A 13,822-nucleotide genomic window follows, 5' to 3' on the forward strand; every position below is an offset into this window, starting at 1 on the left:
TAATTATAAACTGTGACAGATGACAACATTTCCAGTCTTGATGTATTCCTATTAATGTTTTTTGTCTTGCAGGTGATTGACCTGGTTGGTCAACTTGTTATTGCCCTGAAGAAGGTCCGTGGCGAGATCATTCATTCTCATGACTGCCGGCGAGCCAGACACAAACGATGCATGAATCAAGCCTCAGGTGGACTGCAGCATCATTATGACTTACTCGGTGGACCATTTAGCCCCACTTTGGTTGGCCCTCGACAACCCACGTGTTCTGTTGCGTCTCTCTTCATGGTTCTAGTTCGTATCCTGACGGGGTCTAGTTCGACACTGAACATCCGCCCACATGTTCTGCGAGTGATGACCTTGTGTGGGACATGCTGCTGTTTTCCACCCAGAAGCCTCATCAGTCCATTGATAGATTTATTTAAAAATGGTACCAGTGGTAAAGTTAGAATACTGGGTTTTGCTTTATTGGAAAGAACCATCTATTTGGAACTGGGTGCCATCTCCAGTCAGGAGTCTGCCATTTCTTGTGTTTTCTGCAATGGAAATATTATCTCAAAATCAACTTTCTCTCCTAAGGCTGAATATTCAGCAGAGGAATTGCATTGTGAAAGAGTTGTTCAAAGAAAAAATGATCATTGTTCATCAGATGGCAAAAGTTCTACATGTATAGACACGGAAAAAATTGACACTGAAGTGGAAACGGTGTCAAAGAGCCGTTGGGAATGTTTAGAACTGTATCGTGAACTTGTGCAGTCTTCTGACACCAAAGTAAGCCATACCATCATATCCCATCTTCTCAAAGTTGCGCCACGTTTCATTCCTTCTGTTAAGCATCGTTTACTGTTTAAAGTCTTCTACCCTATTTTCATTGCTGCCAAAACACATTTGTTTGAATCCCCCACTTCTAATGACAAAATCTCAAATGCCAAATTTAAAATCTTTTATTGTCTGTCTGCATTCTCTTCCATATTGTCTGGAAATACCGCATTTGCCGAAGAGTTTGTCGTGCAGTACGACGGGCTGGATCACATTATGCAACTTATATCTTTGCCGTCATTCGCCAAGCTCTGTTGTTCCATTCTAGAAGTCACATCTGTCGTTGAGATTTGGAAACTGGAGTTTGAATCTGGGGACACCGGGAATGACATAGGGAAGTTGCCCTCGTTGCATGTGCTTCAAGAAGCTGTTCAGTCAGCCACTACTCGCATTTTGTCCGCTCTTGGCATTAATAATCCAATAAAATATCCACACGGAACTAATACAGAGTCTAGTTGCCATGATTCAGTAGGAAATGTTCTGGATAGTAAGAAGACTGACGAAGTAAATGAAATAATGCCGATAAATGAAGAAGATAAGATTTTACTGGAGAATATCCGTCTTGAAGTCAAGGACAGATGTAATATGTGTGACGCAGCTGACAGACAGAACAGGGAAAGTTACATGCAGTTACTATCAATTGTGTGCATATTCTGGCGAACGTGTGCCAACCTTGTACTATGCAGTCCGCAGTACAGAGACCATTTCTCACAAAATCAACTTGCTCAGGATGGATTTGTACTTCTTCAGGTCTTGCTTGATAGAGTGACATCCAAGCAGCAACCAGGTAGACTTTATTATGCGTAAATTTGAATGTCTAGTGCTGTAAGTGTCGTCAACATTACTAAAGTCCAGCATCTGTATCTTACACTTCAGAGAGTTGTGCGCAATTTTATCTATATCTAAATGTTGTGACAAATTTAGATTTCTTGTTCTCATAATGGTGAAAATATTGACTGTGTTCTTCTGGATTGTGATGCTGTTTTGTTCTGGTAGGTGTTGCTGACGTTTTGGAGGAGGGTTGGTAACCATGTACAGAGTTACACAGTGTCACAATCCACAAGACTGCAGTCAGCATTTTGTGACAGAAGCTTTCTTTGCTTGTCCGCAGTCATTTTATATTGAAGGTTAGGTTGGTTTTAGGCACATTAGCAACCCTGTCTTTGCACATGAAATCAGCTAGATAACAGATAATCTAATTTTTATTAAATTTGATGTTGTAGAAGTTTACAGCAAATCGTTAATAAATTTCATCTTTTGTTTCCTTGTATTCAAATTAATATTGTGCTTAAACTCTAGCATATAACAAGAAACAGTTTTATTGCTTCAGTGCAGACCAGAAATGTTTTTGTTACTTTTAGTTATGTATGGTAAATTAAATATAAATATTCTTTCTGTTTTGGAAAGATTAAAAATTTCAGTGACATGTTCGAGTGTTTAATATTGATTGTTTCTTCTGTTACGTGGTATTGTGTGAAATGTTAAGTACTTTTTCTACATATATCTTAGGTATGAAAGTGGAAGACTGTCCGATTGCAAGCCACTCAGAAAGTCACTTGTGCATCAAAGTGATTGAATACACGCTCATTGTAATCCTGACAGCGCCACCGGTTCTCAGTGAAACAGGTAAGGCGTCATTCTGACACGTGCTTTAGGCTTACGCTTGTCAGAATGCTTTTACGCTGTTTGTAAAAAAATATTAAAATCGTTTTAATGTGAAAGATCAAAACTTTTGTCATTCCAGAAGAATCTGTCTTCTGACTCAGCTGTATCTGACCAATGAGAAGTAAGCATGTAAGCTTCACAACCATAAGGCAGTGCGGGACTCTGTCGTCACTTTATAAAATTTTAGTTGTGTGTTTTTTATTCTCTCTTTTAGATTTCTTAGAATTATGTTGTGTTAATAATTGCATTGTACGTTAATCATTTTGTGTCTGTTCTTATGGATGTGATGGTACTTAATATATTGGGACAGGTGGCAAGATGTGGATTAGTCAGATTGTTTATCTGTAAGACCGTTGGTATTACGTTACTTTTAAATCCTGTTAGCGTCACAGGACGTCAGTTGAACACAACATAGTACAGAAGTTGGATGTGTACTTCAGTGACAGTGTTATTTTGACTTGTATTGCTGGAAAAATTTTTTTTAAAGAAATGAGCAGAAGATATTTTGGTATTGTTTTAGTTTTATTTTTGCTTTTTCCTGATACGTCATTATTATTGTTAATAATTGTGATTTGCTGGAAAGTTGTATTGTATATAAATTCATTACCACCAAGTCAAAATATCCAGTCACCTGGTACTGTTTTGACGTACCTTACAGCAAATGTGTGGTGCAGCATACAAGTTCAGGAAATACTAAAACTTTTTTCTTCTTTTTTTTTTGGAAGGTGTGCCAGTGAGCAATGAATCTGTGGTGGAATGTCTGCAGAGAGCTCTGCTCAGTGTGGATGTAGACCGCAGTGTTAACATGCGACAGCTGTGCGATGTGTTGCTCAGATGTGCTGTCGCAAAGGGGTGCCACGAACAAACGTTACCTCTCAACAAGAAGCCGAAGGTCCACGTTCTGTTGTAATAATCCTTGTTGAAAGCAAGTCAGGTTCTAAGTCATTTTGGTAAAGAATGTAAATTCTACCAAGTTCATATGGCGTCAGTACCTGTCCAGTCCATACAGAATTTTATGTGGGTCTAGTAGTTAGTCTTAGTATCAGGACGCAGGACGTTAAAGTTTATTGAGGAGGTTGACTGTAGTGAAGTGGAACAGGAGAGTAAGGTTTTATGATGAACATTTACTGATTTAATGTATATAATAAGTACATTACATAACTTCTTGTATCAAGGTATTTTATATCTTTTCTTATATAATGGAGAGGCTCTCCGGTCCGTATTCAGTCCATGGCCTCCTCAATTCTCCTCTTCCATTCGGTGCTCTGTTAGGTCCGTCTGTCCGAGTCTTTGATCGAGGTTTCAAAACGTCTTCCTTTTTACGGTGCAAGGTTGTTAGCCCCAACCTGGAGGACCAGGGTACCTGTCTTAGTCTGACCTCTCCCCCTCGACCAATCTGGCTAGGGAGGCCCTACCAGTAGCTCTTGGGATCTCATAATTTATATCGTATGTGTTGTTATTAGGTGATGATATTAGATATGATTCGCTGGGCAGGGCATATTGCAGAGAATGGAGGAGATGAGAAATGTACATATTATGTTGGAAGATCTAAATAACATGTACTTTGTAACTTGAAATTTATATTTAAATAACTGGGGGCGTGAATGATAAGTTCAACTTGGTATCGGTGTTAACAGTTTCCTTCGCCGTTGGCTGGTGTTGGCGGTGGTGCCGCGTGGGATGAGGGTATGTCCGAAGGCGAAGACGAGGATGAAGCCGAGGCAGGGGATGGAAGTGAGGGGGGAAGTGAGGCGTATGTGACAGCAGACGAAGGTTATGAGGCAGATGTAGAAGTTCTGGAAGTTTCTGGTACAAGTGTGACCAACTGTGTAAGCGTCGGTGATATCGGAGAAGAATCAAGTAGTTCAATTGCCACCACGACCGCTCTGGCAACTCCCGTCTCTGTAACGCCCGGCGTATTGAATCTGGTTCGAGTTCCTCATGACATTGCACATCCTTCACTCTGTCTTCTGGCTGTAGAACTTCTTGTTCATCTCAACAGAAGGTTAGTCCAGTGGATGAGAAGAGCGGGTAGAATACCCGCGGTGTTAGAAACCTACGGGAGTTACGGAAGCTTGATGTCAGAGTGACCGACACGAAGGAAGGTGGATGGTGCGGAGGCAGACGTACAAATGGCGCGTGCTTCGTCCTTGAAGTAACCACCTGTCTGAAGCCGATTGGCTCACGAGGGCTTGACACTAGATGTGTAGAAGCATCTCCAAAACTCGGCCGCCATCATTTGTGTCTGTCACTTTAGCAAAATTTATGTAATAGAGGTTGTTCGGAATGGTGGGTGATGAACTGTTGTGTTTTCATGACCCAGCAGTTCGAATGAACCGAAGTAGTTTGGAGTGAGGAGTCTTCCTCCATTGCATGGTTGTTTGTATGTAAATTAAATATTTATTTATGTGCTCATTTGTTGTCGTCATCAGATTTCAACTGCTCTTCTATCATATTATTTTCAGAGTCGTGCTTTCCATTGGGACGGCTCTCGTTTCTCTATTCTTTGTAATGTCTGTCCGCACAGTATGAAGTTTCAAGCAATTTATTTATAGTAGCAAAATGCCTGGAGAAGACTAAATTCCGGAAATGCTTGCTACTTCTCAGTTCAAAATATTTTGTCTTCCCGTCTGATTTCTGGAAACCTGAAAATTAAAGTATACAAAACACTAATTTTGCCTGTTTTTTGTATGGGTGCGAAACATGGTCTCTCACTCAGAGGGAGGAACACAGATTGCAGGTGTTTGAGAACAGGGTGTTAAGGAGGATATTTGGGCCTAAGAGGGAAGACGATGGGACGTGGAGAAAACTGCAAAATGATGAGCTTAAAAATCTGTACTCCTCCCCCAATATTGTCAGGGTGATTAAATCGAGAAGAATGAGATGGGCAGGGCATGTAGCGCGCATGGATGGGACAAGAGGTGTGTACCAAGTATTGGTCAGGAAGCCTGAAGGGAAGAGACCGCTGGGGAGACCTAGATGTAGATGGGAGGATAATGTTAGATATGGGAGATAGGAGTTGAAGGAGACTGGATTTTGTTGGCCCAGGACAGGGCTTTGGTTAATTAGGTGATGAACCTTCGGGTTCGGTAAGTCATCTAGTTAGTTAGTTAGCAAAATGCCTGAGTATCTGAGTGATATGAATGTAAGCAATTATGATCTTTGTTTTATTTCTGTGTCATTCCTTTCAGAAGAAGAAAAAGTTCTTCTGAAGGTAATAAAGTATCTTGTAGCTAATATTACAAACACAGAAGTTACTTAAAGAGTCTTCTGTGGAAATATGCAGGTAAGAATATATAATTTAATGTGTTGCATTTTCTCTCCAATTTAAAGTTCAGAAGATGAAATTCTTTTAATAATATTTTAAGAAGTTAAAATTTATTTATGATTTATGTAACAGTTGAGGACCACCTAGTCTCCTGTTAATTGTCTCGGGATTCTTAATTTTTTTTGGGGGGGGGGGATAAAGATGATTGGAGAAAGGAACTCTGCATCCCGTGTTTCGGCATGGCATGATGCTTAGGCTGTGATTGATTTATACGTTCATACAGGATATTGTTAAGTTTCTTTGTTTTTATATTCCTAAAGGATGTAAGCTCTATTTTTTATTTTAAAGATATGCTGCAAAACAAAATCTGCATGCACAAAAGCACCTGCATTTGAAGATGGATGTCTTCTGCGTTGTTGCGCCTTGTAGTCTAGTAGAAGTTTGCAAAAACCCAGAAGACGGCCATCTTCAAACTCGCCGCCACGAAAGCCTGAAATCCCACACACCAACATTTTCTGTTTGCTTATGATAATATTAAAACTGTACTTATAACATCCAAGTGATGGTAAAGGGATAATTGTTCACGTTATCCTTGCGTCAATGCATGAAGACGTACAGGGAGGTTATTTATTTGAATTAAAGTGCATAAAAGGCATATTATTGGACTTACAAATTAAACTGAACTCAATACCACAGAACACTGCCCTTATATAATTCCCATAATTGTTCAAGAAAATTCTCCTCCTTTCGTACCGTTTGAGGGGAGCCAAGGCTGTTTACGCTCAAGAACATTCCAGAAACTATGAGATACTAAATTGAATAAATGTTACTTTGTCTAAAAATAAACATAATTTTATATAATTCTATCAGTAAAGGCAATAAAACAGTTTGATAAATAAACTGGTACAAACCAAAGTTGTAGGTTCAGCACTATCGACAGCAACGCCTGTCATTGGACCCAGTCCTCAGTCATTTCAATCCAATCTCATCCACACAAGATTTACATTTATTTTTATGTTTGTGTAGGTCAAACTGGTTTCCTATCAACATGTCTCCATAAGAAAATTCTGTACATACTTACTGTTTCCCCCATCTGCGTTAATGCATAGTCCACTATAACCGCTTTTATTTAAATATCTGAAGAATGTAGGAGAGTTATGTTCTCCATTTCCACTTAATTCTTCTTTGGTCCAGATATTTTCCATAACACGTCTCATTTTAATTGTGTTTCAATTAAAGAAAAACTTTAACCTGGTTGAATATTGGATTATTTATTAATTATAATACAAAAGGGTTTTAAGACGCAGGTTGGGAAATATATTCGAATTACGAACCTCCAAACTAGATTCTTATCAACGACTTACACAGTTTCAAGGACGAAGCATTGTTGTCGGTAAAATTTCATAGAAATATTTTTCTAGTTGTAGTCGATAATCAACGAAAGTTCGTAAGTGTTGCAATTGATTTTGCATGATGAGGGTTAGGAATTTATGTCAGCAAGCGCGTCGTAAACATTTATAATTCTAGGCCTAATATGAATGCGTTCTCGTTTGTCTCTTTGACCTTGTACGATTGTCGGTGATGAAAAATCGGGCGTAAGCTCTGCTGTGTTAACCATGCTCCAAGATGTTTACACATAAATGTTTAGCTTTTTATCGTGTTCGTGTGGGTTTGCATATTTCTGGAATCAGTGACGTCTCTTCAATATTGCAACGTGTGACAGGTACCTCTTTTTACTCCAGCGAATTCCGTGTACGCACGTTTGCGGAAGTTACGTCATACAATACTCGTTTCCACCATGTTTGAGAAACAAGGTAAATAATACCCCCTCTTCCCCGCACCATCTGTGGTCCACGTGGTTGTGACTGTGTACTACCTGTTCTAAAACCATTTATCTGGAAATGGAATTGGGTTTAATGTAAAATATACGTTTCACTTCTCTCCTGGCACATACAATTAACAGTGGAGCAATCAATGTGTTAGCAACATAGCACACGATAATTTCAGGTCGGAATTATTGTAACAATTTTACGTATGCATAACTGTTAGTACCGATAGACTCTCCTTAGTCAGCATGAGCTGTAGCCATACCAAGATGCAGCCTTACCCCTTGAAACTTAAAAATATAGAAAGGCAGTTACGTCTCAGAATGAATATTACTAAACTTACGATGAACAGTTACGGTTAATAGTTTTAATTAGTCCCTTACCTCACAAAAAGGACCAAATAATTACATTCCTTGCGATAACATATTTAAAATTATGAAGGTATTGTGTAATGGTTCTTTAAAGTAACAGCCCATCTCTCTCACTGACACATACTTTCGCCATATTGTTTACTTCGCCTCTCAAACATGGTGGAATCGAGAATAGGCTAAACTGTTATGGTGGGCCTATTAAGCACGTGTTGCGGAAGGTTTGAAAACAATTATGACGTTCGGTTTTTAATTCACTGCTGTAACTTTCAAAGTGAGTGAGTGAGTGGTCAAATTTCTGTTGATATAACATATTTTCTCTCTCTATCTTGTTAGTATATAGTTTTACTTTTTACAAAATAGCTTTGGAATTTAAATTTTTTTAAAAAAAAATTAAATCTGTATGATTATTAATGTGATTACATGTTACAGTAATTTTTACTTTGTTACGTCTAAACTATAGAGGAGTTTTAAGTTGGATTATAACTAAAAGTCTGTCACTTAATCATAATATAATGAATTATTTTAAACTGTTTCAAATGTGCGTGTAGTTATTCATAAGCTCGACAAATACAAGTGATCTTTGCAGTGAGATTAAAAACTAATTAAAGTGTGCTTAGAATAAATTATATAGAGAAATGTCCACAGAATGGTGTGGGGTTCAGGGTGAAGCAGTCTGTGAAGGACTCGTCATTAAGATTTCTGATTGTGACAATGGTTTGTACATTTGAAGATGATATATTGACATTTTTCATTGTCTGGGGTATATTTCATGTACATGAGATTTAGTGAGGGCTCTCCTCTGTCTTCCAAGTGGTTGATTGCCTTTTTAATGACATTTTTTTATTTTATGATTTGTGGCCACTGTTGGGATCAGATGTGGCCCTTTTTAAAAGTCGCTTTGTTCTTCAGTGTCCTGGGTTTATACCCAACCATTCCCACGAATTATAAAATAGAAAGTAATTGAAAGTTTGTACAATTTGAGGTTTTTATGACGGTGAGTACGAAGATGGCTTTCTTCTGGGTTGTTGTGCCATGTAGTCTGGTAGAAGTTTACCGACGTTTCAGAGGTCCTTTCATTTCAGTAACATTGCGGTATCGCATGTCAACAATTTTATTATGTTCTTTTTATTTGAGAATGGTTATTCTTCTGCGTGATACCTCAGCTCTGCAGCTAAGGGGTAGGAGAGGCGAAATGGTGTGTAGTGGGAAAATTATAAGCAGATATGCATATATATTCTTAAGCCATGTGTGCATTTGTGTGTAGAATATCAGCGTGGTTACAACGAAAATATTTGATGACAGAGAAACCAGTCTTCAGCAGTTCTCGGCCTACTTATGCTAACTATGAAGACTGTTATTTATATTTTTAATCTTACTGACTTTGCTTTGATTTTCATACTATATCAGAACGTGGATTCAATATTTTTTAGGTTACCAATAGTACCATTAACTTGGACTATATTGTTTTAGGTATTACGACATGCCAGTTGAAGCCGCGGCTTCGTACCCTGATCGACCAGCCGAGTCAACACATCTTCAGGGCTTGGTTCACTGTTTGCAGCGGCTCGTTGCTTTATGTCGTGATAATGTACACAACTGCCTTCTGCTGGCAAACAGTGATCTCATGATGAAGTTACTCAAAGGGTTCACTCCCATCCTGTCTGTCAGCGAAACTAAATTCAGTGGTGAGCGTATAAGCCCAGTCAGTTATTGGCTTTCATTGTTTTATACAGTAATTACGAAGGGTAACAATTTGTAGTGTTCTCACATAATAGTGAGTGTTTTTCAACACCATAAATGTATTTTATTAAAACAGAAGTATTATCCATAATTATTATTTGTGTCTTAGTTTACTTAAGAATGTTGTAAGTGTTTGGACATTAAATTTGGCCACCTTAAATGAAACTAGACATACAAAAGAAGTAATAGATTTTGCGAAAGAAAGGAAATGGAAATTTTTGGGCTGTGTGTAACAGAATTGATAGGTGATATAATAAACAGCTCTGTGAAGGCTGGGTAACAAATTACTTAAGAAATTGGGTCTTAAGTTTGTTGTAACTGCAGTGCAAACATCAGTATAAGACTGTAAAAATAAAAATATTCCTTTAAAAGCATGAAATATGATGTGGAATGGAGAATCACTATGCATTTAGGTTGTTAAACTCTTTTATCGTGATGTTCTTGTTTGATTTATTTTTATAATTGCTAAATATTTGTATTAATTTAATAAATTTCATTTATGTTATTCAGAGTTGCAGCGGATCACCCTGGAGCTTGTGACACTCCTTGCTTGCTACAACATCAGTCCCAAAGAGCTGTCCTTGTATCTTAACATTTTTAAGTCAGAACATCCTCCACTGGTAAGTATTATTACTTAATTTCTTAACTAAGCACAACTTCGTTCAGAGGGGAAATGAAGCCGGCGGTCTCACGTCGTAGATTTACGGCATGTGAAAGAACCTTGCAAGCGTGAACGAGATGCTTCGTAAGTAAAATTCAGCGGCCATTTCTCACACTCGTCTCTCCTGATTCTCTACTAGATGGCTCTAGCGGACAAAAATCAGGATTGAATAGAAATTGGGCAGAGGCAGTGGGCTGGTCACTCGCTACTCACAAATGCACACTTCGAAGACCAAGAAACCTCCGAATGGAGGAGGCGAAGACCCACAGCTGGGTTGTAGAGCCAGGGAAGAATAAGTAATTTGTAGTCTGGTTATAACTGCAGTAATTTTACTAGGAATTGTATGCAGCAGGGATATACATTTAATCTAAGTACATTTGTCTAATCTCGTACGTGCATTAGTAATGGTTTTAGTAATTTACGAAAGCAAAGGATAACTAATGTACGTGCAATGAATTTAATTTAATGTTGTAAGTGCAGAAACGGTACAACATAAAGGCTCACATCATAGTCTTGGTACCAGTATTTAGAAGACTTCATTGCATTCAGTTGTGGAATCTTCAAATATTGTCTAGATTATGATGTCAACTTAACGCTTGCCTAATGCTTGCAGGGACCTCTGTTGACGGCGCTTACTACTCTCGTAACTAGTAGCCGTGCACAACCGAACTACATTCTGTGCTTCCCGGCAACAGCAGAAGCATATGTTCCTGCACCCAACAACAGAACGTCAGGATCAAACAGTCCTACTTCTGATAGTCCCACAGGAGATGGTAACGGAGCTGGAAACCTGGCTAGAACACTTCATCAGCAGCATAGAAGAGCAGGTAAGGACCTTGTAGATAGCGACTTCAACGTTTTGTATTGTCATTTATGAAATATTTCTTTGGTTAACCTTTATCTTCAATTATGAATTTATTTAATGTGTTTAGGATATTCAATTTACCTGTGTCGTTAGCTTCAGTATGGATGTGTCTGTGGTGATCTTATTAATTTGTTGTCTTAATGCCCTTCCTGACCTCTGCCAGTCTGAAGAGGTGCAGAAATGCATTTTTTAAGTGGAAGCATCCATCACTGCTGTCTCCAATAATTAGTATGTTTACTGTCAGAGGGCACATTTGCGTGGGCTCCGGATTGTGGTTGGAATCTGACGTTCTCCATATTTCCAAAGTTTTGGCCGCGATAGAGCCTTTTAGTTTCGCGTGAGATATCTACACCGTGGACCAAATGTTTTTATGTGGAATGTTGTTACTTGCAGGTGTAAGGTCTTCGTGGTCTCAGTGTGCTTTGTCACTTCCCTTAAACGCAGACTTGGGATGGTCACTGTGGCTTCAGGGTTTCTCCCTCTCGTTGTGGTTACGAATGGAACACGGAAACAGTGGCGTGGCTCCTGACCTGACTCGAACAGCCTCATTTTCTGCTGTCTCAGACAGTAGTTCTGTATCAGATTGGGGTGTTACTTCTGATGGTACTAAAGATCACGGTGAGTACAGGAAATGTCTCGGTATCACAGTTCTTGAATGTGTTTTGTGAAATGCATCTCTTATGAGATGTACTAAACCCATGATAAACATAATTTACAACATTTAAAATTCTAAAAAAATTATTATGCTTTTGAGACGGCGCTAATCTCTGAAACACTGTTAATTTTAGAAATTTAAAATTTCGGCGGTGAGAGATGTTCAAAGAAAACTCCCTATGGAAGACAGGACACCACTGTCACCAAATGCTAGAGGTTAGGTTAGAATCCTTTTCTAAGTCCTTTTGTCTGTAGTACAGGAAGGTTTACGATGCCATTCTGTCCGTTTCAGTTTACCATGGAGCAGTTGGTGCGTCTGCAGTTCGAGTAAAGCCAGTCACTAAGGAGTCAACATTTCATATATTTTCTATTGGTTATGAAGCACTTGTTTTGGAAGCCTGGTTGGATACTAGTGTTGGTATGTGATTGAATTTCGCAGAGTGTTTGTATACGAGATGTAGGATTTTTTAATTTACCTTTTCCAAGTACATTTTTATTCATTGTGTATGACAGTGTATATTAAGTAAGGGGAATCATGGAGGAACAAGTCTTATTTGAACCCGGATTTAAGGACCCGTTGAAATTTAATAGGGAATGGATTTCTTTCATATCTCGTACCTTACTCTCCGTTTCTTCCCTTTCGTACTTTTATCGATTCCCTTCTGTCCTTTCTCAACATATCTCACCTTTTAACATTGCATCTTTTAAATGAAACTGCTGTGAAGATTAGTAGTAATTTGCAAATCAGGTAATTTAAAGTTGATTTTCAGGTACGGTAACACTGAAACTGACTCGATCAGACCCTCGAGCATGCGAGATTTTATCGGAAGCAGCAGTCGAGGGACTTCTGAGTGCAGGACAGTGGCATCATTTAGCTGTTAATGTCTGTGACTACATGCGTGCTAGGAAGACTGTTATCGAGGTAAAATTTATTTGTATTATTTTGTTACATCATGGAAGTTGCTTGCTGTTAAACATTTCTCTTCAACTTACATATAGCACCTGAACATATTAAAAAATTATATATCCAAGTCTTGAAGCTTTCATGGCGAATGCATGAAAATCTTCTTAGGCGATGAGGCACGTCAGAGGTTTGTTTAAAACTGACATCTCTGAGAACTGCTCTGTCTCCATAATCAGGTTTGATGTGGTGAGTGATTGTGTCTTTCTGATATCTAGGATGTGCGGTGACTTTGTCGGTGCTCCAAGATCTTATTGTTAACGTCCTTCCCAGTCAGAAATTTCATATGATCTTTGGGCGTGATTCCTGAAAGTAATGGAACTATGGATATTTTAAATGTGACACAAATATCTACATCTATTAAGAAATGTAACCTTTTAGAGCCATTTGTATTGTGTAATTCATATGTCTACATTTATTTTTTGTGAAATACCTATTTTACCAAAGGTTACGTAACCAAGAAAATTAAGAAGATGACTGACTGTCTTCTGGGATGTTGCACTGTGTTGTCTGGTAAATGCTGACCTCTGTTTTTCTGATGTAATTAATGACAAAGCGTTACATATTATATATATTTTGGTGTGGTTTTGACAATTCAGGTTACCCTAATTATGGATGGTTGGCAGGAAGCAAAAGTCCTGCTTCCGTTCACCGGCCTCCTGGTTCGAAGAACTCGAGCTACGTGTCTGCTGCTGGGTCATTCCATAGGCGCATTGGATTCAGAATGTTGTTCTGGGTCCTGGTATCTGGGTAGTGTTATGGTGTTCAGGAGCCCTGTATTTACCAAGCAGCGGGCTGTGTACCTGGTGGGACTGGGCCCCAACTACACTAACCTGACTGACTGTGCTGACGTAGATAAGCTCAGTCCCAATTTTACATCTGTGTTTGGACCCAAGACATTGTTCTGTGGCATTGACTGGGATGCCGTTCTCGACGGGAACAAGGGAAATCTGAAAGAACTGCAGGTAAACTGCCCTTAATTTTTGTGTTCCTTC

General features: G+C 38.8%; 1 protein-coding gene and 1 long non-coding RNA gene across 8 annotated transcripts in view; one reads left to right on the top strand and one right to left on the bottom strand.

Moving 5' to 3' along the window:
- The window catches only part of mv (lysosomal-trafficking regulator mauve), a 45,161-nt gene that overhangs the window by 8,772 nt on the left and 22,567 nt on the right, over window positions 1–13,822 (top strand). For all 7 annotated transcript variants that reach the window (XM_022061665.2, XM_022061675.2, XM_022061647.2 and 4 more), the window contains exons 10-20: window positions 73–1,603; window positions 2,326–2,442; window positions 3,207–3,373; window positions 4,119–4,486; window positions 9,417–9,631; window positions 10,197–10,306; window positions 10,961–11,174; window positions 11,606–11,830; window positions 12,159–12,284; window positions 12,637–12,788; window positions 13,427–13,792. In XM_022061665.2, coding sequence (XP_021917357.2) covers window positions 73–1,603; window positions 2,326–2,442; window positions 3,207–3,373; window positions 4,119–4,486; window positions 9,417–9,631; window positions 10,197–10,306; window positions 10,961–11,174; window positions 11,606–11,830; window positions 12,159–12,284; window positions 12,637–12,788; window positions 13,427–13,792 — 3,591 coding nt within the window. The remainder of the gene's footprint in view (window positions 1–72; window positions 1,604–2,325; window positions 2,443–3,206; window positions 3,374–4,118; window positions 4,487–9,416; window positions 9,632–10,196; window positions 10,307–10,960; window positions 11,175–11,605; window positions 11,831–12,158; window positions 12,285–12,636; window positions 12,789–13,426; window positions 13,793–13,822) is intronic.
- On the bottom strand, window positions 3,591–8,139 carry LOC147873703 (uncharacterized). The gene is made up of 4 exons (XR_015535278.1): window positions 7,959–8,139; window positions 7,477–7,644; window positions 6,135–6,239; window positions 3,591–5,126 (listed from the first exon to the last, which is right to left on the bottom strand). It is a non-coding gene; the product is annotated as an uncharacterized LOC147873703 (long non-coding RNA).

Source organism: Zootermopsis nevadensis, unplaced genomic scaffold, assembly GCF_977971745.1.
Source record: "Zootermopsis nevadensis isolate Lab colony 2312 unplaced genomic scaffold, Znev_1.0 Znev_ptg000016l, whole genome shotgun sequence".
NCBI classification, from domain to species: Eukaryota; Metazoa; Arthropoda; class Insecta; order Blattodea; family Termopsidae; genus Zootermopsis; species Zootermopsis nevadensis.